The 26,891-nt window shown below is 40.7% G+C and overlaps 2 protein-coding genes across 8 annotated transcripts; both read left to right on the top strand.

The window, feature by feature from the left end:
- The first annotated feature begins 1,079 nt into the window (after nt 1–1,079).
- Nucleotides 1,080–11,054, top strand: LOC148315896 (F-actin-capping protein subunit alpha-2-like). The gene is made up of 10 exons (XM_088287251.1): nt 1,080–1,239; nt 6,267–6,330; nt 7,644–7,695; nt 7,840–7,903; nt 8,705–8,911; nt 9,085–9,164; nt 9,263–9,341; nt 9,414–9,485; nt 9,567–9,629; nt 10,117–11,054. Exons 1-10 carry the CDS (start codon nt 1,156–1,158, stop codon nt 10,255–10,257), a joined length of 906 nt encoding a protein of 301 aa, XP_088143377.1. The 5' UTR covers nt 1,080–1,155; the 3' UTR covers nt 10,258–11,054.
- A 1,054-nt stretch (nt 11,055–12,108) lies between these two features.
- st7 (suppression of tumorigenicity 7) lies at nt 12,109–26,643 on the top strand. Of its 7 annotated transcripts, none has more exons than XM_088287152.1 (16): nt 12,109–12,381; nt 16,347–16,382; nt 20,211–20,293; nt 21,287–21,446; nt 21,626–21,680; nt 22,174–22,289; nt 22,363–22,438; nt 23,440–23,594; nt 23,675–23,772; nt 23,871–24,000; nt 24,366–24,438; nt 25,019–25,121; nt 25,202–25,352; nt 25,511–25,621; nt 26,050–26,189; nt 26,495–26,643. In XM_088287152.1, exons 2-16 carry the CDS (start codon nt 16,361–16,363, stop codon nt 26,588–26,590), a joined length of 1,569 nt encoding a protein of 522 aa, XP_088143278.1. In that variant the 5' UTR covers nt 12,109–12,381; nt 16,347–16,360; the 3' UTR covers nt 26,591–26,643. The 7 variants fall into 7 exon arrangements, with proteins under 7 accessions (XP_088143278.1, XP_088143277.1, XP_088143283.1 ...); XM_088287151.1 differs by having other exon boundaries at nt 26,047–26,189; XM_088287157.1 differs by having other exon boundaries at nt 12,110–12,381; nt 23,886–24,000; nt 25,529–25,621.
- Nucleotides 26,644–26,891: the final 248 nt, after the last annotated feature.

The raw sequence follows: 26,891 nt of genomic DNA, 5'->3' as shown, positions 1-26,891 counted from the left end.
CTCGATAACTAACATATCCTATGCGTATTTTATGTGTTTTCTAATTGCTACATATGATTGTAAATCCATATTTGCTGGTTTCATGTGCTAATAAATAAATAAATAAAACTGGGCTCAATTTATACTAAGGCATTTAGGCCTAACAATGATTAAGAGGCCCAAATAAAGCAGAGAAAATGTTATTTTAGAAAGATAGGTGACAGTAAATCTTCGTCACTCCCTTCTCGGATGACAGTTGAACAACCACAGTTTATTTTTCTTCAGTGTGACTGTGGCGTTTGTTGTAGTAAATGATATTGTGTCTCGCTTGCCGAGTGAAAATGAGCGTCTAAATGTTGTCTTACCTTCCCATCTAGTGGACAAGCATGGAAGTGACATTACTAAAGGCTCTCCTTGGCAATAAACTTGATTTGTTTGATCACGCAGCACAATTTTATATTAATGCTCAATGGAAACAAACATATTGAAATAATGGTACGAATCCAATATAAATAATACGTTATTTTAAAAGCATGATAGAAGTAGACAGATGAACAGTGTAATTAGGCTACTCAGAAAGTTAGGTCTTTGTTTGCGCACTAATAAATTATTCCTGCAGTTGTTGTGAACCAAATAATATATTTTAGACGAAATAGCCTCAAAATGAGGTTCTTGTCCAATGACTAAGAGGTTAGTTGACCCACTGCTCTTGAAGGAACCTCAAAAGGGGATAGATGAGGCATTTTCTGTTGCTGGGCCAGCTTAAGGTGTGCGTTGTGTTTCTTTTCGCCCGAAGAGAACTGAGACAAGCTCCAGGATATCTATGAGCCAAATAATGATCCGCAGTGTAGAAAACAGGAGGATGTTTTTTTTTGGTGTTATTTTTTAACTGTGCTTTTTTGTCTAGACTGTGTTATGTTTAGTGTCCATATTTATAAATTGATTTATAGAACTTTACTTCAGCTGTGGTTGTTCTCATTGAATAAAGTTGAATTAAGTATAATGCCTTTCTCTATTTTATTAAATTTTACTTCAATGGGGATATTATCGTTCTTTTTTTCATTATTATTATTATTATTATTATTACAGTTGCTGTGTGCGCGTGCGTGGCTGTGTGTGCGCGCACAGCATGCCGCGTGCGCGAGCCGAGCCAAACTGAGGGGAACCACCCATGGGATGACGTCACGGCGCTCTGACAAGCTGGTGGTGCCGGAAGAAAAGATGGCGAATCAAGACGAGCCGATCAGTAACGAGGAAAAGGTAGGAAGACTTTTTTAATCAGCCAAACAAAGCACATTTAGGACGAGGCGAGCTACGATATTCCCAGGTAGCACTTGACCATGTTTTGGACGCGCTTCGAATGACGACCGTGTTGATTTGACGAGTGGAATTCGCGGGCCTGCTTGCCGCCGCCGCTCTTCTTATTTTTAGCTCAACTTCCGCTCATTTTAGCGAAGCTCCAAACGGAGACTCCTTGTACGGTGCTGGCTGAAAATAGGAGCGCTGTTGGCGTTATAACATCGGTCGAGCTAACAAATTGCGCATTCTTTCGCCGAGCGGAACGCGTTGCTTGTTGTGTGTTGTCTGTCTTGCCAAAGTTTTTGGGTACGCCAAAATGCCGTTAGCTCGCATAGTTTAGCATTTAGCCGCTCGGTGGCTAACATTTAGCTGGACTGACTAACACGCCCTTTTGCTGTTTCCATCGCGCTTTTCTACTTTAAATGCTCTCTCTGTGCATTTGCGGCACAGTTCAACATTTAGCCTGACATTCGGGTGAAATCAAGGTGCTTAATGCGTAGCGAAGAAGTTACGACGTTATAACGAAGTTGAGGTTCATAAATAGTCATCAACTTAACATTTTCTTGTGCGGTTTTATGGGCGTTATACTTATCACCTGCTTTAATAGGCTTAATTGCTCGTAGTAACCGAAATAAAATATTTGACAAACTGGTTTTAAGAAATACTGTGTAATACTGCCCTGACAGCAGTTTTCGTGTGTTGAATGTGTGCCTTTAAGGGGCGTGGGCTAATGAGTGACCTCACAAGTTGGAGCCGGGTTGGCTGTTATTGTTTTTGCATTAAGTATCCTCAGCTGCTTGTGAGGCATCTTATTTTATATTTGTATTTAACTGTCGAATTCTATAAATGGCTGAGAAGTACATTGCGCCAGAGGCTCTCCTTGCCCACATGCAAGAGCATCACTCTAATTGCGCCCTGTTTTTTTTCCCCCGCTTCACTCGAGCAGCTTAATATTTGATGCTTGTTTTTCCCTAAAACTTTGGGGTTGAAAGTTTACCATCCGATGTCTAATATTGAAAAACTTGGTGCTTGTAGGGCTATATTGTAACTAAAAGAGTTATCAATGAGTCCTTGAGCAATTTTGTTCTCCAGGCCGAGCTGTGACGTTGCTTGTTCTTGCGCAATATGTTTTCTTAGAAAATCTCATCCACCAGAACTAGCTGCATTCTTAACCCAAATAATAATAAGGGTAAGTTAATTCTAACTAGCAATAGAATAGCTTTTTCTTCTTGGCTTTGTCTGCTTGAGCTTCCTGGTGACAGCAGAAGCTTAACCACACACACACACACACACACACGCACACCCCCACACACACACAGGAAACTGGTGAGTCAATCTGTTTGCGCTGTCACATCACTCCATCAGCTACCTGTTAGCGTCCTTCCTGTTTCCAGGCAATAAAAGAACAAAACTTCCCACCAATAACTAGCGGTGTCTTGCCATATTGAAGCATATCATTTTACATCCTGGAATATTCCATAATGTTGCGTTGTATCTCATTGTATCATTGATCATTACATATAGTATCGTTTCAAAATCATATCGTATCCGATGAATGCATGGCATTGTATAGCGTATTATTATATTGTAGATTGTAATATAATTCATCATAATCATATATGGTATGGTATCTCGGCAGTCGTATTATCAGCATGGTCTCGAGTACCAGTAGTATCTGTTTGTATCATAAGTGTGGACAGCTTACTGTAACTGAGAATATCGCTTACCAAAGGGATTGTCGTATTGCATTATATCGTGTAGAAGCAGCATTGTGTCATGTCGTATCATATGGTAGCAAAGACCATACACACATAGTATTGTTTTGTATACTGGTGGCGTCATATTGTGGTGTATCATATCGTCTATTGCGGGCTTACCATATTCTCTCTTACTATATTATTTATGAGACGGTAACATATGGTGTCTTATAAAGGTAACGTCACATCTTGTCAATTTAAGTTTTGTCGTTTGCCGATAGTATGAGTTTGTATTTGTATGGTAGCCTCACATTTTGCTCGTATTGGGTTGTGTTGTATTATATTGCATACTGGCGTCGTCGTTTTGTTTTGTACTCTATGCTAGAATTATGTCTTATTGTATCATATTGTATTGTGGTATTGTATTGTAGTATAGTGCGTCATAATCTGACCGTGTTTTGCTTTGTCAATTTTGGCATTTTGGTATATCATTTTACTGTAGATTGTCTTGTCAATTCGGTTATATCATATTTTACTGTATTGTTTACCAACAGTTTTGTGTCGTGTTGTATCGGGTCTCATTCGTGCTGCGCTGTATCGTCTGCCAGCAATATCGTTACACGTAGCTGCCTAGCGTACTCTCGTACTGGCACTGTTTGTGTCATATTGTGACGTATACTGACAGTAGTGTGCTTTGTCGAATAGTATTTTGAGTGTGCCTTGTGTACCAGTATTATTGTTTTGTCATGAAATTGTAGCCTAGCATATTGTATATGTCGGAAAATTAAACAGAACAAGTCCGGTTAGTCCGCCTGGCTCGTCTGAATGGTTAGAATGTCTTCAAGAAGTTTTCCGTCAATGCTTTTGCATCCAAAGCAACACTTTCCTTTTTTGCTATCAAGCTCCCTCCATTGAATTAGAAATGTCTATCTTAAATGGTTTTGTGTGTTTTGTTTTTGTGTTTAAGTTATGCTTGCAGAATAGGCAGACAGCCGAAGTCCTGGGATTCACCCGAAGAATCCGTGTTTGATGCTATTTATATAACATTGCAGCAGGCGAAGGAAAATCATTTTGTGTGTCATCATTTTTTAAAGTCTTTAATTCCTCCTCTGGAATCAGATGAGCTGCTCGAGATTCATTCTCGGATCAGGAACCTTTTATTTATTTTTTTTTTTAGGTTAGCCTGCAGCTGCTTGACAGCCCCCTCATATCTGTCTTGACTGTCACTCTGGTGATTTAATATTCATAAATATTTTCACCAGGCTTTTCAATGAGGATGTCTGCGTAGCTAAGCCGACAATCTTCTTAAATAATTTGGCTGCAAATGAAGGCCAGCACAGATCATGCAACTTAAAAATATTCAAGTCATAACCTCAATTTGATGTTTTTATAGATTTGAGCTATGCATATTTATTTGGTGAATCTGAAAAGTAAATGACAACACCACTCCAAGAAAATATTTAAACTGTACTTAAGTATCTGTGAATTTTTCAGGCATCTGCTGAGTTTAGATTCCACTGGGGGAAAAAAACATAAATAGATGAATACTGAACTGCGAAAATCTGCTAATTAGTCAAGCAGAGGCATAGTTTGGTCCTCACTGAGGTTTTAGAAGCTTTGATTTGGTGACTGACGGATGGCTACAAAAATGTTAACTAAACCCCTTTGCTGCTTTGTTATAATTCAATCTCCATCCACTTTGCAGCAAATAATCTCTTTTGTTGATTTCATCAGTCTCCCCTCAAATAAAATGCATGTCATGTAGCCCAAAGCTTTGAATTTTAGGATGCTTATTTAAATTTCAGTAAAGATGAAGCCGATTTTCAAAGCTTTTAGGAAACCAAAGCGCAATTTAGCACATACCATCTTTTCACACAGTGGCAGGGGTGGTTAGTTGTGCGGCCTCAAAGCAAGAATGTTCCAGTAATTCCTGTGTCTCTGGCTTTCATGCATCCAGTTTGCATGTTGGCGCTTGCGCGTTCTCTGACTTTCTCAAAAACGTATCTCCATTTGTAGCTCTTGACCACAGTCCTGACTCGAGATCTGGATGTTACGTCGGTATTGCGTATTTTTTCTCTGATGCGATACCTGAACTGATACGTCACTAGAAGGCAGTATTAAATAAATGGTAATGAAACAAACACACCATTCATTCGCAAACTGCCATGGCCGCAACTGACGCCCAAGCACTCAACAGTTTGCTGGCTGGCTAGCGGTTAACCAGTAAACAACCTGCTGCTAACCTGAGCTTACAACAGCTAACTCCTTATGTTGGGGGGCGGGGGGGTCGACAAAGTCAACATAAAAAAATAAGTCTATAATCGATTCTGGAAAGATTCGATAGTGACAGTCCCTTTCAATGACGCCCACGCCACTTACCAGGCCAGGCCCAGACTTTAAAGCCCTACATGCTCAAAGTCACAGATATAGTGTGGAATGGGAGGATGGTGCCCCCAAGTGGACAAAAGAACACCTGCAGTTCACTTGCAGATTTTATTAATTGGAGTAATAGAATCGAACCAAAGCATAGAATTGTCGTTCCTAAAAACGTGATAGCCGCATTGGTCCTGTATCGGTTCTCAATGTCTTTGGAGTTGTGTCACAATACTGTATAAAACCGTTTTGGTGATCATCCCTGACTGAAAAACAAAATGTCCTAATTCTGGTTCATTCTGTTCAGCTCCTCAACTAGTCGTTTGTTTGATCTGGATCTCTGACTTTTCTTTAAATTGCCACTTCAGACCAAAATATCCAAAATGCTTTGCAACGCACGCACACATGGATACACTCGCTCCGACACATATACACACACACACACTCACACTTAGAACGCTAATAATATGTGCCCCTCTGGACACACACGCGAGCACCCATGCTTCCCTTCTTCCGTTCACCGACATGCGAGAACCTGGCCGAGTCGTCGGGCGCCGCCAACGAATCTGGCAAGTCTTCCTCAGCACATTTTCATGTCCTTATATGGTCGAGGGCCATGCGGGGGAGGCAGGGGCTGTCGTCTTTTTGTCATGTGACCTAGAAACAGGAAGTGTCGTGCAAAAGCAGCAACGGAGAAATGTAGGAGAAATTTTGCATGTAGATACTTGCCCTGCTTACCACCCTGAATTTGGTTCTTCTTTCATTCACATCCTTGTTTTTTTTTTCATTCATTCTTTTGACAGCAAAAAAAATAAAAAAAAAAGATTTTCCATGCAGACATAATAAGATTTGACTTCAAGTTTGAATGTTGCCCCCAGCGCAATTTGTCTAACCCTCCATTTCGTGTCTTGCCTGCAGTTGCGCATAGCAGCCCAGTTCATCATTCACGCCCCACCAGGAGAGTTCAACGAAGTTTTCAATGGTAAGTTTTATGTTTTTTTTTGTTTTTTTAATCATTATTATTAAATGCACAAACGGTTTGTTTTGTGGGCAGCACGCTGGTGGTTGACGTGATGAGTGCTTTATACGTCAGAGTTTAAATCACCCGGCTGCTGAGCCAGCTCATCTTTTTATTTTGAAGGGACAGGAAGTGAGTCTGTGCAAATGTAGCGTACATGAAGAAAAAATATATAATAACAGTAATAATAATAATAAGAGCCCTGCAATTGGCTGGCAACCAGTTCAGGGTGTACTCCGCCTACTGCCCGAAGATAGCTGGGATAGGCTCCAGCTCCCCCCCGCGACCCTAGTGAGGAGAAGCGGTACAGATGATGGATGGATGGATGGATAATAATAATAAGAATAAGAAATTAATGAATTAAAAGAAACGATAACCATTCAAAATAAATGGCTTGGTGAGCGTTCACACGATATCGCAATAATAACTGTACCGTGCCATGCTAATTATGACATTTAATAGTATTCTAAATTTACTTGCCAAAAAATTGCAAGGAGAAAAAAAAGACATTTTCCTATGTTTTGCACCTTCAATTGAACATATAGGCTTGCATTCTCATGGTTCAATATTTATTTTTATTTGTTTAGTATTTTGTCATTTCCTTTGTGTTTTGTTTTGTTTCCCCACCATGTTTTCTAGAAAATAAATATCAGGGGTTTTAGACTATTCATACTCATGGCCTGGCCTGGTCCTTATCCCCAACGAATAGCGAGGCTCCACTGTATAGAATTTGACATTATACACTTATATAAAGTCACAAAAAATGTTGCAGTATTATGACTTTATTTTCAAAACATACACATGTATTTATGTAAAAATTCCAACAACTGTGAGTGTGATAAAGCTACGACCTCTTTCTTCCGACTTTAAAACTGTATTACAATTGTAAGATACGTTTCTCCTAGTATTTTGATTTATGACCCAGATACGAATTGGTTGTGAAGAGCCGCGATTAATGCATTGTTGTTTGGGATAAATCGTAAGCTCAGCCTGCAGGGACAGCTCGAAAGTGTCATTAAAGCTTCATCCCACCATGATAAGCCGTGCAGGGGGCTGTTGATCAGGGTGTGTGTGTGTGTGTGCGTGCCCGCGTCTTATCTCCCCCTGACAGACACACACAACCACTCGCACACTTGTACACAATCAAACCCCTGCTGCCACTTTGTCCATCGTGATCTTTATGGGATTTTACACCCTGTTCCACTCTGTTCATTTCCTTTGAATGACTCGCTCTCTCCTCCCTCAATCCCTCCTTGTCTCCTTTGCTGTGTTTGTAGATGTGCGATTGCTGCTCAACAATGACAATCTCCTCAGGGAAGGCGCGTCGCAGTAAGTGCTCCCCGCACAGCTGCAGCTCAATAAATTGCAATACGGTCAAGCAGTTCATTGTTGTAGTTCAATTCAAAAAGTTTCTCTGCCTGAGATGATGAGATCGGACGTTCATTCATTTCTTTCTCCTCCATCCCCTTGCAGTGCATTTGCACAGTACAACTTGGACCAGTTTACCCCCGTGAAAATTGAGGGCTACGATGACCAGGTGACTTATTAAAAATTCTTTTCACTTCAATATGTACTTTCAAAAAGATCCAATAGGTGGCAAAATCAAATGACTTTCATGAACTTAATGGCTCACAATGCTGACTTTAATGATGCGATTGCGATTCTTGTTGATTTGTGGCTGAGCAAGTGCGCAGCAACACCACCAATGATTGCAGCGCTTTACGTGAATGTGTCGTCATGTCTCAGAGTTCCCACTCTACACGTTGATTCCCCCGCCACCCTTGTTCCCAGCAGCATTGCTCAAGTGTTGATGTACATGACACGTGATGGGAAGGCTGTTCCGCAGTTGTCGTGCTTGCTTCATTTTGCGCTTGTTCAAATAGGCCACGTCTTAAGCGCCACAATGGCTTACGGTTCATTGCAAGGGAAAAACATTAATTGTTTACCATTGAGAACTATTTTTTCCTCAAGAAAAAAAAGGGAAATATTTTAAAAGCAGTCTATTTTAAAAAGCTGTACATTTTCCAGGAAAATAAAGTTGCATGTTTGCAAGAGGGAAAAAAGTAAGATATAGACTAGAAAATAAATATATTATATATATATATATATATTTCCGAATAGAAGTAGTTTTTTTTTGGGGGGGGGGGTTATTTTCGTGTGGAAAAAAATATATTTATGAAGAGTATTTTTGGTTTTGCGAAGAAATTATTATTTTTTTTAATTTTTAAAAAGTTATATTTACTATACTGAGGAAGAAATATTTTAGTTGAAGTATTTTTTTCAATGGTAAGAATAAAAGGTTCATTTCAATGTTGTGTTTGTGTGGTCCTCGGCGCAGGTCTTAATCACAGAGCACGGCGATCTGGGGAACGGCCGCGTCCTGGACCCCAAGAGCAAGATCTCCTTCTCTTTTGACCACTTGAGGAAGGAGGCCAGCGACCCCCGGCGTCATGATGTGGACGTCTCAATGGAGGAGTGGAGGAGCGCCGTGGACACCGCCGTCAGGGCTTACGTCAAGGAGCACTACCCCAACGGAGTCTGCACCGTACGTTCTTTATTTATTTAGACTCAAGCATTTACAACTTTTGCTTTTCATTCTATTAAATCACAGATTTTTAAGTGATTGTTTTGGCATTTTTCGCTATACTTTGTTTTTTTCAGACATTAGGCAATATTTTCTCCAAATATGTAAATGTGTTTTTTTGTTCCTTTCCTCAGATTTACGGCAAAACCATCGATGGGCATCAGACCATCATCGTGTGCATCGAGTGCCATCAGTTTCAGCCCAAAAACTTCTGGTGCCTTTTATTAACTCAACTGCAGTTGGTTTGAGCGGTAGGCGTATGTCAGGACGATATGTAATTTTTTTTTTCTTCTTTTGGATTTCTGTAATTAGGAATGGACGCTGGAGGTCAGAATGGAAATTCACCATCTCTCCTTCCTCGACCGATGTGGCAGGAATCATGAAGATTCAGGTAACTGGACAAGTCAGCAATTGTCATTGACACTCTGGCGCCCCCTAACGTCGTCCTCGTCCATCCGCGCAGGTTCATTACTACGAGGACGGCAATGTTCAGCTAGTGAGCCACAAGGAGGTGAAGGAGTCCATGCCCATTTCTGTGAGTACCACTTTCATAAACTAATCACTGACAAGAAAAAAAGATGTATATAATAGTTTATATTCATGTACCTCCTTCCAGAATGAGGTTACAACTGCTGAAAGGTTTGTCAAGCTCATGGGGGCCGCAGAGAGCGAGTACCAGGTATCGGACCCCAGTGCAATTTATAACACGCACAATAAAAAATATTTATGTAATGGTACCTAACCTTTTTTCGAGTTAAGGGCAGTTGCTTTTTTTGGGGAGGGGGCTTTGTGCTCAAGTCAATAAAATTTAATGGTCGAGGAAAGCCACAGTTGCTGTTGTACTTTCACATTTCGCATTCTACTATATTCCGATGTTGATTTAATTTCTATTGCTCAGTCTTAGTGCTCACTAGAAAAAATAATAATCTTAAATCATGCAAACTTTACAAAACAGGGTTATTATTCTCAATTAATAACATAAGAAAAAAAACAACATGTTTTTTTGGGGGGTGGCTAGAACAGAGTAATGGCATTTCAAATGGAGTTAGTTACATGGTCACGAAACAAATTAAACTTGTAAACCAAGGTACCACTAATTGTGGAGACGGGAAAAAAAAATACTGCAGTTACATGTCTTTTGTCTTTTTTGTTGTCGTCCTGCACAGACGGCCATCAATGAAAACTATCAGACCATGTCGGATACTACCTTCAAAGCCTTACGCCGCCAGCTTCCTGTGACGCGCACCAAGATCGACTGGAACAAGATTTTGAGCTACAAGCTCGGCAAGGAGATGCAGAATGCTTAAAAAAAAAAAAAAAAAAAACGCCCCCTTTGTCTCGAACACACACACACCCACACACACCGACATACACACAAAAAACAAACAAATGTTGCATGACTGGATAGCTGTGTTTGTCTTTGTACAAAAAAATTAGAGAAGACAAAGAAGATGCAAGATGTCGAATTAACTCATTGGATGTCTCCTTTATTGGTGTTCCTTTCTTTTATACACATACGAACACGTACACATCTGCGCCTCCCTGCTATCTCAGACAATATATTGGAAAGATATATACTTGACATAGGAAAGCGAGTAAGCAAGAAGGCAGCAGGCAGAAAATGTTGGCAAAAATCCAATTATTTGTACTTAATTCCCACAAAAATAACAATTGTGCTTATTGTAAAACAAATTCCCCTCTTTTTTGTTTTTGTTTTTTTTTTTGTTGTTTTTTTGGGGTCTTCTCCCACTGCTTGTCCTGTTTTTCTCTCTCCTGACCGACTGAATGGCCTCATCAGTCTCCAACCGCCCGACAAGCTTCACTAACCGGTCGCTCTCTGCATCTAATAATATCAAAAGTTACAATAAAAACAAGTAAAAACAACAAAAAAAAAGTATCACTTTGCTCCTCCTGTGCTTATTTTTACTGGACAGAACCTGACGACTGTATTATATGAGAATTAAAAAAAGAAAAACCAGACACTGTAATATATATATACCTGTATGAAACATCCTCTATCTGTCAGTTTGGTGGTTATTTCCATGACATCCATTGTAACTCGGTCACAGTTATGTTGCATTAAATAACAAATTTTCTATCCAAAGAGTCTCAGAATTTCTGGTGTTTTTTATTTTTATAAATGGGACAATGAAATAATATAGATATTTGGAGACCTCATAGCTATTTAAAATGTTCGTTTAAGTGCCAAATGTTGGCTTTTCAAACAATAACAATTACAAGTACTAACTGGGTAATAAGCAAAGAATTGACGATTAAATCAAACGTAAAACGCATTTGGTTGCAAACAAGCTACATTTCAACAGGGGTCTTTGAAAGGAAATTCGCATATCACCAATTAATGGTCGTTTAAAATTCATTATACCTGTTATTTATTTGTTAACAATTGTTTTAAACAGAAAAATGTACAGATGAGTATATTATATTTTTATATTGTGCAGGACATGGTTGGGGTTTGGAAAGTGAAAACATATTTTTTCAAAGTTTGATTGTGAGCAGGATGCCAAAGGTCTTTTGTCATTTTTTTAGTTTAATTTACCATTTTTTCCATATATAATTCAATGTCTGTGTTTCATGACATTAAATTAAAGGTAGTATAAGAATTGGTAGTGTAAGATTATAGAAAATTGTCAATTGTAGATCTATTTTCGACTGTCGTTTAATGAAACGGTACCTGTCGTAAATATGTCAAATTGAAATGGTAAATATCCGCACTGTGGAGGACAGGGGGTGCATGTGAAATAGTTTTAGGTGTACCACAACATTCTTCTGGTTCGTTTACAGCACCAGGTGGGCATTATTGGTCATTTTACACACTTTTACCAAAAACAAGTGGGTACAGTCTAAAATGTAAATCATTATATATTGTAGTCTAAGACTATCTGTTCATTTGTTTTACATATCGTCACCTTCTGAAATTCTTTTAGTGTATTTTTTTTTTTTCAGAAAACAAAAGCTGAACCAAATAATGTTATTATATTTATTAATAATTTTTGGCGTAACTGATTTTAGCAGAAGCGGCCAACATCACAAGGAGATGTATAAGACAAAAATGCTGATTTGAAAATACAATAAATAATAATTGCTGTCAAAAGGGTGACGATATTTACGTTTTACGCCGATAAAAGTCTGCGTGTTGTGTTACAAGGACGCCCACAGCGACACCGTAAGGCGGGCGGGAGCAAATCAACCGTCCACATTGGCTTGGCTTGCCTTGGTTGTCTGTTGCTAACTCGGCTAACGTTAACCTGACTGCCAGCGAACGCACCACAGACAGACACGTCGCCCCGCATACACGCTGCGACCCTACCGCTGGATAACGGGCACATGTTCGGATCCTCCGGAGCCATCATTTTTGGGGGGGGGGAAATGCTAGCCACGAATAGGCATCTGAGCACCGCGCACTAAAAAAGGTGAGCGCTTTAAATAACCCTCCCATCTACCCCACCGCCGCCAGTATTCGAACGCCTCCTCTGTTTTATATATAAAAACAAAACAAAAAGTTCCTTAGCCGGCTAAGCGGCTAACTCAAGTTTAAATGGTCACGGAGCAACGCCGGCTACATTTTAGAAAGTCGCATGGTCGTTTGCCTGACGTGTTGTTTAAACTGTATTAAATGGACGTTTTGTATGGTGACTTCGTACGTTCGTGAACAATGTCAAACTGCCGAATGGTGCTTGACAGCTGTCCCTAACATTTTGACTATGCCGGAGCTAAAATAAGCTAAATGGCTAAGCAATATGCTCGTATTCGGGCAACTATTGTGAAATAATGGAAATGAAAAATGCTCTTCTAAAACTGAAATTTTTAAATTTTAACATACAGGGCACATTTTAAGTAACTCTTCAGATATTCAAATATTAAACCAAAGATGGCAAAAAGGATTTAACGTTTCAAATCTCGAGTAAAAAAAAAAAAAAGACTGCTAAAAGTTGAAACACTAACCAAAAAAGTCAGGCAGTAATATACCCAAATAGGAGTAGAAAGTAAACATTGTTTTCAAATGTAAGGAGTAAAGCAACACTCTTTTTGTTTATTTTTATTTTATTTATTTATTATTATCTTATTTTTATTATCTATATTTGCACTGGAGGGAAGAGCTCTCCAATCTCGTTGCACATTGACTATTATGACAATAAAGGGGATTCTGATTCTGAAATCAACAAAAGAAAAAATACTCAGTAAAGCCACCTAAAACAATGTACTTTGTACATTAACAAAGTATTTGTACTATGTTCTTTCCACCAACAAAAATTCACCTTTATTTCCGCTCTTTTTTCACATCCTCAATGATCAAACGATCGTAAAAATAAGTTAACAATGTTCAATGTCAGACACCGTCTTATTTAATCAACTGTGCGCTGTGTGTCTCGTTTTTAACATTTCTCATTGTAATACAACTGTAAAGTTAACCAAGTTAAATTCTAAAACACAATGTCTGGATTGCAAATTTATAGAAGTGAAAAGTCGTTGAACTTGTTGAACTTTCACTTCCTTGCCAACACCTCGTTTACATTCACATCTTAGTGTAGGACCCTTTCTTTACTAATACACATTTTTCAGAAATCCTGTGTGTCTTTGCGCCATCAACATTTTTTTGTGGCTTCTGTAGTTCAAAGTGTGTCCTTGCTAACATGCGCGGCTTACAGAAACAACATGGCTGCGAACATTGGAACTTGTACGGGAAAAAAAACATTGTGGACAATTTAGTGACTTTTCCAATGCCTGTTGAGACTATTTTCCAAAAAAGCTGTGGTAATTATTGTCACCCCTTCTCTTTGTTGCTTTGTGCTTCTCCTTTGACAACGGTGTTATGTTTTGGTGGTTCATTAAAAAATATATAATTTGTTTAAGTATATAGCATGCGCAGTCTCATCCTGTAATCAATATTGTTTGAGATCAGTAGAAATAAAGCAAGGGAGGGGAAAACAAAGGCCAAACTGTTTTTGATCAATGTAAAAAAAATCCATGTGGGTAAATATCCATGCAAAAATAAAAATCATATTTAGGTTTTATTTTAAGTCCATATTTGCCTAGGCTACTGTACCTCCCAAAATGTTAGATTTTAATTCCGGAGCTGTCCGAGCCCGCTGACATTATTCAGGTTGCGTTAAAATTGTCTTAAGCGACGACGTTCTTCCTCCTTCCATCTCCTCATCTTGCCTCTCGTGCTTCTTTTTAGTTGCCTGGCAACTGCTAGCTAGCGTGTGATGTTAGTGTGGGCGAAGGGGTTTACGCCATGTGCATTGTTCCCAAGTCTTTTTAACTGCTCATGCGTGAGGCGCTTTTACACGGCGTGCGCGTACAGCTACTTCACTGGCTGACATAATTAGCCGCGCTAGTCACAAGAACTGCAATGCTAATTACAGTTTATGAGCGGCAGTATGTTATTAGCTGCTATTAGCCACATTTAGAGTGAGCCACCCAAATCTGTTTTGTTACGGTGGTCGCTCCTACTAGCTTTGTGCTGTTTAGTGTTGAAAATTCAGCCCTTGAAGCTAGTTTCATTCAGCAACTTGGAATTTGGTTGGCACGACCATCACGAGAAGAGCCACAAAAAAAGTCTCAAGAAGCCATGCCTGAAAAGACACAGAAGGGTTGCCATTTTGTTTGAATGCTACGACGGTATTACGGTTATTTGGGAGATTTTCCAGGGGAGCATTCAAAGATGAGCTTATCTTGGATATTTCGTGCCGGTGCTACCAAATGTAAACAGCTACACTAGACTTGTAAACGACGCTAAATTGTGAAATGTTCAGTTTTCATTATCATCAATGGCCCGTAATATTTTAAAAATTCAACCTCCAATACAAGTGTCGCAGAACAACCTGGAATTTGGTAGGCTTGTCCATCATGAGTGAACCCACAAAAAGTCTGAAGATGTTATGCGGAAAGTCTATCCTTTTAGTTTAAAGCTTCCATTTTAGGCTCAGTTTGGCCATTTTCCAGGTGTCTTTCAAAACTTTTTAAAAGTTCCTGATGTGAGTTAAGTGCTTAATGATGCATAAACATAATCGTTGTGCATGTTTAGCCAGGTTGTTGGAAAATGTTTTCAGTGTGTCTACAGCGCAAACAAAAAACACTCACAGTACAAGCACTGGTCCACTGGGGGCCCAAGCTCAAAAATGTGCTCCGTGCGTGAGCTTCCTCTTTGGGGAGGGAACCTCTGGTGTAATTAACATCAGCCCCAGAGGCATTTTTTTTTTATCCGGGTGAAAGGAAGAGTGACAATTACACACACTCATTTATTTTAACAGGCATATGTTGACATAACATACACTTACTATACGTTTAATAAGCGTTGATATTTTTCTGAACTTCAGCCCATGAGGCGCCTTTAGCTTGGCAACATGGAATTTGGTAGGCGTGAACTCTAAGAGAATCTACAAAAAAATGTCTCAAGAAACCAGTAAATAGTGAGCTGCAAAATTCCCAGTCTTTGTAAAAACTCTGTCTGAGACTTGGCTGTGATCAAAAGCTACCATTTAGATTTGGGCGATCCCCATAAGCTGCGATAATGATTTAGATTGTTTCAATCCATGACCTCCGTTTGCAGCCTGATAATGCAAACATTTCTAAACCACTTTAAAAAAACATACTTTCTGAAAATGCCCCCCATAAAATCTGAAATCAGCTTCTAAAAATGATCAAACTGGCGTCATCATGGCCGTCGATTTACACTACATCGTCGTATTCTAGCCTGAAAAAGGAAACGTTTGGAAATAGTTTGTGAAAATGATAAAAACTGTGTCATTTGTTTCAATTATTATTACATTCATGTTAGGCTGGACATTCTTTATTAGATTCTCTAATAATTCTGAGACGCTCTGCCATTGTGACGTAAACATCCTAATTTCTCAGCCATTCACTTCTTTCCATTTGCCCTTCATGCCTTTCTGTCCCGTCTTTCTCCCTCACTCCCTCCCTCATCCATCCATCCGTCCATCCATCCGTCCTAGCTGTGACGTCACACGTGTGTCGTGTGTCTATTGTCTGAGTGAAGCTTCGGCGTCTGTCCCCAGGTTTTTCTTCCCTCATAGCCCCCCCCGGCCCCCTCTTTTCAGGGGGCAATGACAACACAAAAGCAAAAGGATGGACGCGAGCAAGAGAGTGAGGCGCCATGCCAGCCGCTAACTGGATCTGACCGGGGCTGAGGAGTGTCGGCGTTAAAGGCGTTTGTGGAGCTCCGCCGGGCCTCTTTTGTATTTTTTTGGCGTCCGGGACGTTTTACGCGTCTGGCGGGCGGCTGCATTGTGTTTCTTTGATGACCCCTGCTGTGTAGCTGCCTGCTCACTACCTCCTCCCCTCCTCTCTCTTTCAACCCCCCCGCCCCCCCCCACCACCCTTTCCTCCTCATCCTCCTTTCTCTCCATCACAGCTCCCGATCCAGCCATGTTCGGCACAGAGTCGTCACGTAAGTACCACCGTCGCCCCCGTCCTCCTGCCTCTTGTGTGTTTGAAGTCAACCAAAGGATGAAAACGGCGGCTGTATCTCGCTATCTATCCATCTGTCGTGCGTCTCCTCTTCCTCTTCCTGTTGTTGCTGGTGGTAAAAATCTGGGATCTACCATTTTAGCACCACAAGCTAGCCGGTGGTCCCGCCGAGATTTGCCTCGCATTCTCCTACTTAGCCGCCTTCTGCTGTGTATGCTGTTTGTGTGTGTGTGTGGTAGCAGTGATGTGTTAGAAAATTGATGCTATGTCCTCCCGTTAAAACATCATATTTTTAGACTAGACTAAATTCAACTTTGTCATGGCACTGTACCCATGCCTATGAGCGTTACGCTTTTCGAAAATTTCCGTTTTCTTTTTTCTGGCATCTATCTTCAGGTATTTTCTGATAAACTCTCCTTTTTGTGTTATTTTTATGACTCCGTCAGTAGCAGCGTGACGATTTCCCCAAAATGACTGTCTGTCCGGTTAGAATGGCCACTGATTACAACCCACCAAGAATTTTAAAAATCAGTTGGTGGGTTCTGAAGAATTTTTTTGTATAGGGGAAAAAAAAATAGCCTTTTTAAGGAATTCTTTTGTGTGATATTGCCTGAAAAAAACTTCCCTTTTGTGTTTTCTGCTACTCAGGAAACCCGTTTTCCAATTTACTGACAACTTTCTGTTATAATTTCAACCAATAAACTCACGCTGGCCAAAATTCTGAGTTCTCTAAATCGGCGTGTCAAAATTTCCATGAGGTCAATATTTTTCTTGGCAATATGTTCTATGTGCCCCTACTAGTCTAAACACCGTACTCCAAAATAATTTTGCATTTGTGCAGTTATGATTAAATGGAATAATTCACCAACGTACGAACAGCGCCATTTTGGGAGAAACTGTTGGAGGCTGAAATGGCTGAATTGAGATTGCGAGTACCTTAGCTTGTCGCCTTATTTTGAGTAAAAGTGCGAGTCAGTTTTTTGGGGAATTATACCTTGTACATTGTCACACCACACGAGATAACCGAGTTCTGTATCCTAAAAACACACATTCTAACAGTATTGAAACAAGTTTCTGAAAATTTCCCCCCAAAAAGTTTTGATTATGTATTTACAGTACATGACAATGTTTAGTGGCCTGAAAACTAAAAATGTTTGAAGAAAGTGCCCCCAAAACCAAATGATTTACAGAGCAGTAGAAGAATTTTAAAATCTCTTCTATAGCTGACTGAGAACCAGTGTAAAGCTTTTCTGTAAATAGTCTCTGAAAATATCTTTACTTGTGTGTAGTTTATTCACACTATGTGACTGTAATGATTGTTTTGTAACCTGAAAAAAAATTTTAATCCGGTGTGGAAACCCCCCCAAAAAAAAAAGTTTTGCTCGTTAGTTTAAAGGATGTTATTTTATTTTATTTTTTCAGAAAATTATAAAATCACATGACATTTGTGTTTTATAGTCTGAAGACGCAACGGATTGAAAACATTTTTAAATCAGTTTCTGAAAATGATCAACTGTCATTTGAGCGTTCGGTAGCTTAAATACAAGACATGAGAAAACATCGTCGTTTTGGCCATTTGTTAACGTCGTCATTTTCTAGCATGAAAAGGCCTAATGAAGTGACCATTGTGTTTATTTTTGACTGCTCGTCGTGACACTCTTGTAAGGCTGATACATGAACGGCGCTCTAGCTGTTAGAGTAGATCCGTGTTTGATTGGCAGCTGCCCGTGACGGGGAAACACCATTTTCACGTCACAATCAAAAGGCAAGCCGACTACTGTTGATTTATTTATTTATAAATTTTTTGGGAGGGTTGGTTTTGGTTGTCTGTCAGTGGCTAAAATAATGACAACAACAAGCAACGGTCTCTGTTGCCATGGCAACACTCCTTTAAAATAAAAATAAAAATTCAGAGGGGGGGAAATAAAAAAAAAAAAAAATCAAAACAGCCCTGCGAGAGAGATCGTGTTTCTGTGGTAACTGCTGACTCGGGCTATTTTTGTCTTGTGAGCTCCGAGTGCAGCGAGCCACTGAGGAAGAGGAGGCGCACTAACGTATGGATTGGATATTAATAAAGGGAAACCGTGCGCCGTTATGCCTGAGTGACATGAAACAACATTGGCTTGAAACTAAAAAAAAAAAAAAAAAAATTACAAATGTGTTAGAAATTAATGAAGGGGTATCGTGTTGTTATGCCAGAATGTCCTCAAGCAGGGTGCGAATGTGTGGCGATTTTCAAGGTATAATTCTTATCACCTTGATATTTCAAGGTGTTTACAAACGAACATCAAATAGGACACTAATTACTTGATTTTATTTCGGCAAAGCACTGTTGAAAAATAAACAAAAAATCTGCCTGAATGTCACGTCATAAAATGTAAATATGGAGAAATGTCCCAAGTTATAATATCACAAGATGTCTTTCAAATTCAAATAAATGAGATACATGTAATTAGTATCAATGAAGAGAACAGTCATCGTCACTTTTGTGATCCCGTGTGTTGCAGTTAAACCATGCCAACTCTCACAAAAATGAAGGCAGTTTTTGGTTCCTGCTTTTGTCTCCGTCATCAGTTGGCATTGCCCAACTTTTTGTGAGCAAATTACTTTGATTTGGATCTTGAGGGCCCGTTTGAGTCCGGCTACTGCCTTAGCTCAGCGCGCCAACCCCCTCGCACTTTTCACTTAGGATCAAAAGGTTGTGTTTTACGAGCGAGTTGTATTTGTATTTGAAGAGTGTTTAATCGTAACATAGTAATACCGGACTGGCTTGCTCCTACTTTTACGCAAATACTCCGAAGTATCCGCTGCCTGTGTGACTGCAAGCGGATGAAGAGTCAGCAGCAGCAGCAGTCGTAGTCGTCAATGAGTTCATTCGGAAAGGACGAGAGGCTCCACTCCACGCCACTCAATGGCTGAGCAGCTGTGTTCTGTTTGCACACGTGTCAACCAGGCCGGCCCGCCGCTCATCTGAGTGCCGCCTTTGTCCCGACCGCGCTCGCCACCGCTTGATGAATGACAAACCGTACACTCGAAGCGCCATCCTAGAGACTTTGTAAATAAAACCCGGAGGTCAAGTATTGCCAGTGGGGCAGGCAGGATGAGTCAAAAGTCGCTACGCACTTTAAAACTTAGTTAAATATTGTCAATATTTCACATTTATGAAAGAGTTTCAAAGTTGTTTTCAAGACACCATTTGGTATTTGAAATGTGACCATGATTGCTGTTTTAGGTCAGCACTCGTAGCCTGGTTTAATGTTTGAAATCATGGTTTCAAGCCACGGTTAATGTTTAAAATTAGGGTTAGGGTCTCAAGGCCAGTGTTAGGGTTTCTAGTCCAGTTTTGTTTTTGTATGGTTTGACCTCATGGGGCCCTTGCTGAGCCCCTTCCTTCCTTTCTGAATTCGTCCTTCCTACCTCCCATCCTTTATTCTTTCCTTTCTTTAATAAACTCATTCAAAAAAGTTTTTTGTCTAAACCTGCATGTTTTATGACCACATGTTTTTCTTTTTTCTCAATGTAAATATTCAAATTTGCAAAGTAATACAAATAGTGCTTTGGCACCATCCAGTGCAATCATTTTTTTTTTCTTTTGCTGTTATTGGTGGCAAAGCTATCTCCCCATCCCTAAATAGTCGTTATGTTGAAAGTGAAAGAAACATTTTTGTGTAAACCGGGAGACTTAACAGCACCTGCTCCTCATGAGAAATATTGCAACTAACAGTGACCAAAATAATAAAAATGAATTCCTCTGCCAAACTTTTCTTTTTGCGTGCTAATCAACCATTTTTGTTTCTTTTCTCTACAGTAAGCATGTTTCTCAACACCCTGACACCCAAGTTCTACGTGGCTCTGACGGGCACCTCCTCCCTCATATCAGGACTCATTTTGGTAAGAGCGCACTCATTTTAGCACATTAAGTGCAAAATCCAAACCCACAATATCCCACCAAACGGTCCCGGAAGGCATTTGAGAATGAACGTCAAGAAAGCCAACAGGAAGAGATTTAACCCTTTCTGACTTGCAGTCGGTTGTTTGTGAACGTGTCCCGTCATTGACGGGCGACCAGTTCATTGTTCAACTGCCCTGCTATTAACTGGCAATCAGCCGGTATAGGGGATGATTACTGAAGCAAATCTGCTCATTCTTATTTACCTCTTCGGTTTCTGTGTCGCCGTGTGGCTTTGAAATAGCTCATCTGTTAATTAGGCTCATTTGTTCCCTGCAGCCAGCCCAGCCTCGCACACGCTCACTGAGATAATTCACGAAGGTTGGAATTCCACTTAAGCGTGCGCGGCCAGGTGGCGTCTTTAACACAAAAATTGGCGCTTACTAGCAAGTTTGTCATAATGTCCTTTTAAATGATGCCAACGCACATAAATTTGGAGTGGCTGATTTATCAATTAATTCACGGTTATAGTCCAGGATCTTTTTTTTTTCAGCTTCAAAGCAACATTGCCCAACCCTACAATGGCGAGTATCGTGTTGCCTTTCGCCTTGAGCAATAAAGAAACGTTTACATGCGCATTTTTGCAACCCGGTTGCACTTAGAGGTAAAGTGCTGGAGCACTCGTTGCTACGAACGGCATTAGCTTGTAACATCCCCACATTTGAACATTCCGTTAATGGATGCCGTGTAGCTCCACAACTCCACATCTAATTGAACTCCACCTCGTGTTGATGCTGACATCATTCCAGTGCAGGAGTGGGCGAGCTTTTGTGCTCAAGGGTCGCTTTAGATTTTTTTGGGACCAGCTCAGTTAAGGTAAAAAAAAAAAAAGTAAAAATGTGTTTTTTTTTTTTTAATTGTTTTTTATTAATGTTTTGTATTACATGTCAAACAAGTCTACTGTTTTAATGGCTGCTGCTTCTCCTTCCCTCCAGATCTTTGAGTGGTGGTACTTCAGGAAGTACGGCACCTCCTTCATCGAGCAGGTGTCTGTGAGCCACCTGCGCCCCCTGCTGGGCGGTGTAGACAGCAGCTCCCCCAGCAACTCTAGCGCCAGCAACGGTGACGCTGACTCAAGTCGGCAAAGCGTCTCGGGTGAGTAGCGCGGACCCTTGCTCACTAAAGTCCGTCAAGTAGACAAAATGCTCGTTACGGTCGTATTTGCGTTGCTGTGCTTTGCATCTTTTTACATTTTACCGACTATTTCCAAGATCACCTTCTACGGCCAAAAGACAGAATTTATGTTTGTTCTTCTCTCTTTTTTTTTTTTAAAGAATGTAAAGTTTGGCGAAACCCGTTGAATTTATTCCGAGGAGCCGAGTACAATCGGTAAGTGGCGGCAGTGAGATGCCTCAAATATTCTTCTTTCGTTCTTTGTCACACACTTACTTTTCTTGTATCCTGTCTTTCTTTCTGTCCTTTCTTTTTTTCTCATTCATGTTCAGTCCCTGTCATGTCGGTATTCCTCCTCATTGCTGCCTTTGAGACGTTCCCTCTAATCGTGCTCGCTCTTTTATTCTCGACTGATTTCCCTCCCTTATTTCTTTTTTTGTTTTTTTATCTTCCAGCTTCTTTTTTCCACTTGTTCATGATTCCTACTGATTCCTCTAATTGCCTATATGGAATCCCAAGACACCTTCATACTACTTAAGACAACATTACACTGTGGCTTACATATGATTTGATTTAAAAAATGGAACACACATAGAAATAGCAATCGCAGATGATTAACGATGCCTGCGTCGTTTGTTAGCTTTAGCTTTTGAAACGCCACTCAGCAGAGTAAAGTTGACGATTTTGAGCGTGTCGCGGTGTTCCTCAGGTACACGTGGGTGACGGGCCGAGAGCCGCTGACATACTACGATATGAACCTGTCGGCGCAGGACCACCAAACCTTCTTCACCTGCGACTCGGACCACTTGCGACCCGCCGACGCCAGTTAGTTCCACCTCTTTGAGTCTGCGTTTCCTGACTTTCCTGGCACTAAAACTCCTTTCTTTGTCTTCATCAGTCATGCAGAAGGCATGGAGGGAGAGAAACCCGCAAGCACGCATCTCAGCCGCGCATGAAGCTCTGGAACTAGAAGAGTATGTAACACTTTTCCTAATTCTTCTCTGGGGGTGAAGGGATGGGACGCATAGGAAGGATGAACAGAGTTGGGGAATAAGCTATGGGGATGATGGTCTAATACCGGGGCTTTTTTTAAGCATCCCACGGTATATTCTGTGGTACTTAGTTTAAGTGGCCCAATTTAAGTGTTTTGCAACATAGAAGCCATTGCTCGCTTTTGCTCAATGTTTTATTGTCATTCACAGGTGAAGTTAACTGTAAAACTAAACCTAAAACAACAGGAATTAAACATTGCGTATTTAACAAAACCATCTAACTTTGCCGCATGAAGGTCCACTAGCTCAAGGCTAACATATAATGTGAAACAGCATAGACTGGCTAACAAAACTAGCGTGGATAGTGCAGTAGTTAGAAACCTTTAAACAACTGATACGCAAACATTGCAGCATTACTCACTGGCATAATTATGTTCCGTATTCTCTGCCAAAAAACGTCTGACAGTCTTCATGTTTCATGAGCAAATGTACGTGCTGTATTATGTATTTTGCTGCACCAGGAGGAACAGCCCAGTGTCCTATAAATCTGAATAAAAAATTTTGCAAGCACAGTTATTTTATTTGTTATATTCAATGGAATTGTTTTTTTGACTGTATGATGCTATAGAGGGATTTTTCTTTAAAAAAAAAAAAGTCACATATATTTGTTGGTGTTTTTGAGGGGGCGGAATGAATTTGCGATGATGATGAAACACAGCCTCCAAAGATTTTCTTTTTTTCTTTTTTAGACAAGTTCGTGGATGGAGTATGATTAGCGTTTCTAGAAAATCAAGAGCATTAAAAAAAATCTATTTATAGATTAAATAGTAGTATCAACATTTTTTCATAACCCATAATTCAGTTTCAGATAGTAAATAATGACAGCTAACGGTTTAAGCACGTAACCTTGCGGAACTCCACCACTAACATTCAGCTACTACAACGCGCAATTTCAAGTTGAATGTGTTTTTGTCACGCCACAGCTGTGCGACGGCGTACATCCTCCTGGCCGAGGAGGAGGCCACCACCATCATGGAGGCCGAGCGCTTGTTCAAGCAGGCGCTGAAAGCCGGCGAGGGATGCTACCGCCGCAGCCAGCAGATACAGCACCACGGCACGCAGTACGAGGCCCAGCACAGTGAGTAGCGACACATTAAAAAGTTAATTTACAATATTATGTCCTCTTTAAGATAGGAATGTTTGACCTTGTTTTCACAGGAAGAGACACCAATGTGTTAGTATACATCAAGAGAAGACTGGCCATGTGCTCCAGAAAGCTTGGCCGGACGAGAGAGGCGGTGAAAATGATGAGAGATGTAAGTCAAAAATGCATCAGCGCAGATTTCGCGCACTCAAACATTGTTTGTCTGCTGACTGTGTGTCGCCCTCTGTCTGCTATTACATGTAACAGCAGTTGTGTGTTTTCCAGTTAATGAAGGAGTTCCCTCTCCTCAGTATGTTCAACATTCACGAAAACCTGCTGGAGTCGCTGCTGGAGCTGCAAAACTACGCCGACGTGCAGGCCGTTCTGGCCAAGTACGACGGTACGACCGTGCACACGAGCATGCACGCACAGACACATCAGTAAATTAGGTACATCGAGATGGAGGATAATCTGAGTAACTGCAGTACATCTACCTAAATTACATTGTGTGCAATCTGGGTTTAGTTTAGCTATTATTCTGTCGCATAACCCGAAAGAGGTTGATACACAAGAAGAATGAAATACTGGCATAGATAGATGAACAAATGTAGATTATTTAGAGTCAATAAAACAAATTTCACACCAATGAAATGAAACTAGCACACGTTGATGATCCCTCACTGCGCACTAAGTAGTAATTGACTTAATGCCTCCCCTTCAATTAAGTCATTTGTGTGCTGTGTATTTTTTTTGTGTGTGTGACAGATATTAGTTTACCCAAATCTGCAACAATCTGCTACACAGCAGCTTTACTCAAAGCCAGAGCCGTGTCAGACAAGTGAGTAGCGCCTCTCTACACTACTCACTACACACCGTACGACAATGCAGTACTGACTCCACACGGAACCATGTCAACACTACATGCAACCGGATCATTTGGGATCATTCCATACTTAATCAGAGGCCAAAGTGTGTGTGCTTTTGGCAAAGCACCAGTGGCTTAACTTACACAACGGCACATCTCTGGTAGAATTGAATTTGGAGCTAATTTAAGGTAGCCTCGCACGCCTAGTTAGAACAAATTGTCGTCCCTCCACAGATAGGATAAAGGGAGTCTACACAATACAATCAGAGTAAACATGCGCACATTCTGATGACCTCAACTGACACCGTCGCTGAACACTACCGTGGTTAACGTTGAGCCACTTACGAGCCAGACGATTCCACATGAGCTTTCACTGACTTGCACATTTTTCAACAGACCAGGCCCTCCCTTTTGACTCACGCATTCCGTCACAGATACTACAGAGCTGTAAAAGATGTGGATGGCAGAAATAATTCCTGCACCTCGCAGGCATGTATTTTGTTGCACGGAAGCTTGATGTATTGCTGCCGTCTATATGCACGCATCTATTCAGGTTCTCTCCCGAGGCAGCGTCCAGAAGAGGTTTGAGCACCGCAGAAATGAATGCAGTAGAAGCAATTCACAGAGCTGTGGAGTTCAACCCCCACGTTCCCAAAGTCAGTCACGCGCGCACACACGAAGGCATGTTGGTGATCACGTGACTGATCGCGTTCTTTCTCTGGGACTCCCCTCTCAGTACCTTCTGGAGATGAAGAGTCTGATCCTTCCTCCAGAGCACATCCTCAAGCGAGGAGACAGCGAGGCCATCGCGTACGCCTTTTTCCACCTACAGCACTGGAAGCGCGTTGAGGGAGCGCTCAATCTGCTGCACTGCACCTGGGAGGGCAGTAAGTCGTACACACACGCGTCCTGAAGCACCATCTAAACACAAACGGTGCATCCGGAAAGGCCTCACAACACTTGACTTTTTTTCAGGAGGAGAAAGACGTGTGAATACTTTCTCGATGCACTGTTTGAACGTATACACGTAAATAACACTCATCAGATGTTTCCGTGTGCGTAGCGTTCAGAATGATCCCATATCCTTTGGAGAAAGGTCATCTCTTCTATCCTTATCCCATCTGCACAGAGACGGCAGACAGAGAGCTGCTACCCAGTAAGACGCACGCGCATGCACTGTCATACACACACAAACATTTTTGCCAGCTTGAAGTCCTACAAGATTTCTGATCTTTTACTCATGACCTTTATCTTTATTTCCCGGTGTTTGAATTATTGCTGGATTTATAGTGATCCCTCGTTGATGCTAATAACTGCATAAAAAAGTTTAAATGCCTATATTAATCAACATAAACCCTAAAAGACCTCAAACTATAATCCACAAACACTGATCATTTCAAATGAATCTTACAACATTGCCCATTAAAATATTTTAGTTACACAATTTAATTGGCAAAATATGTGCCATAAGTGAGAGGAAAATTGACAGTGTAATTGAGGGTTGACTGTAAACGCTTTTAATTCCGCCCACTTGACCACGTAGCTGACACTGCGCTCGTGTGCGTTTGTGTGCGTGTAAAGCAGTGTTCCATGAGGTGTCGGTGTACCCCAAGAAGGAGCTGCCATTCTTCATCCTCTTCACGGCCGGCCTCTGCTCTTTCACCGCCATGCTGGCTCTGCTCACACATCAGTTCCCGGAACTCATGGGCGTCTTTGCCAAAGCGGTGAGCACATACGGACATGTACAGATTTTTTTTTTTTTACCCATAGGAAATGAAGTCAGTACTCTAACAGAAATCATCATAAAAGTGTTGTTTGTTGTACAGGTAATATTAAGAGTCCCATTTTAAAATGATTTCCCATACAGTAGTACATGTAGTGAATGGGAAACTCCATGTAAAAAAAACATTCATGCTCATTCAAGCTCCCCCCTTGTACTCTAATAGATAGATGTATGACTTTATTAATAAGGTTTATGGCTTTATTACCTATATTTTTCTTGTAACGTTCCAATTTCTGTTGCTTCCAGTTCCTGAGCACGCTGTTTGCACCGCTCAACTTCATTATGGAGAAGGTGGAGAGCATCCTGCCGTCCAGCCTCTGGCACCAGCTCACACGCATCTGACAAACTTGACTGGTTTTGTTTTGGGTTTTTTTTGTTATTTGGATTATTTAAAAAAAAAAAAAAAAAAAAAATCTTTGTTGTACAAAAACAAGTGGCCATCATTAAAAAAATGAAGAAAAAAAAACCAATATAATGTTCCCTCACTATATCACAGTTCATCGTTCGTGCTTCCGATCCTTAAACAGTGAGTACACTCGTGCGGAATCTACTGTCAACCACAGATCACGTCGTGGCGCACTCACACACGCAACAGACACAACTACACCTCGTCCGAGCTCTCGTCCACTTTCGACCAACCGCT

Source organism: Idiotropiscis lumnitzeri, unplaced genomic scaffold, assembly GCF_059441095.1.
Source record: "Idiotropiscis lumnitzeri isolate Australia: NSW breed Sydney's pygmy pipehorse unplaced genomic scaffold, RoL_Ilum_1.0 HiC_scaffold_35, whole genome shotgun sequence".
In the NCBI taxonomy this organism is placed as follows: Eukaryota; Metazoa; Chordata; class Actinopteri; order Syngnathiformes; family Syngnathidae; genus Idiotropiscis; species Idiotropiscis lumnitzeri.
Note: the sequence above shows the minus strand (reverse complement) of the source record. Positions and strands in the feature narration are given on the sequence as shown.

Excerpts from the sequence above, each read along its gene's own strand:
- LOC148315896 (XM_088287251.1), top strand. The coding sequence starts at position 1,156 with ATGACGTCACGGCGCTCTGACAAGCTGGTGGTGCCGGAAGAAAAGATG. Across the intron at positions 7,904-8,704 it reads TTGAGGGCTACGATGACCAG|GTCTTAATCACAGAGCACGG; the intron begins GTGACTTATTAA and ends TCCTCGGCGCAG. Across the intron at positions 9,342-9,413 it reads CAGGAATCATGAAGATTCAG|GTTCATTACTACGAGGACGG; the intron begins GTAACTGGACAA and ends CCATCCGCGCAG.
- st7 (XM_088287151.1), top strand. The coding sequence starts at position 16,361 with ATGTTCGGCACAGAGTCGTCAC. Across the intron at positions 23,773-23,870 it reads CGGTGAAAATGATGAGAGAT|TTGTGTGTTTTCCAGTTAAT; the intron begins GTAAGTCAAAAA and ends ATGTAACAGCAG. Across the intron at positions 25,353-25,510 it reads GCACTGCACCTGGGAGGGCA|ATGTTTCCGTGTGCGTAGCG; the intron begins GTAAGTCGTACA and ends AACACTCATCAG.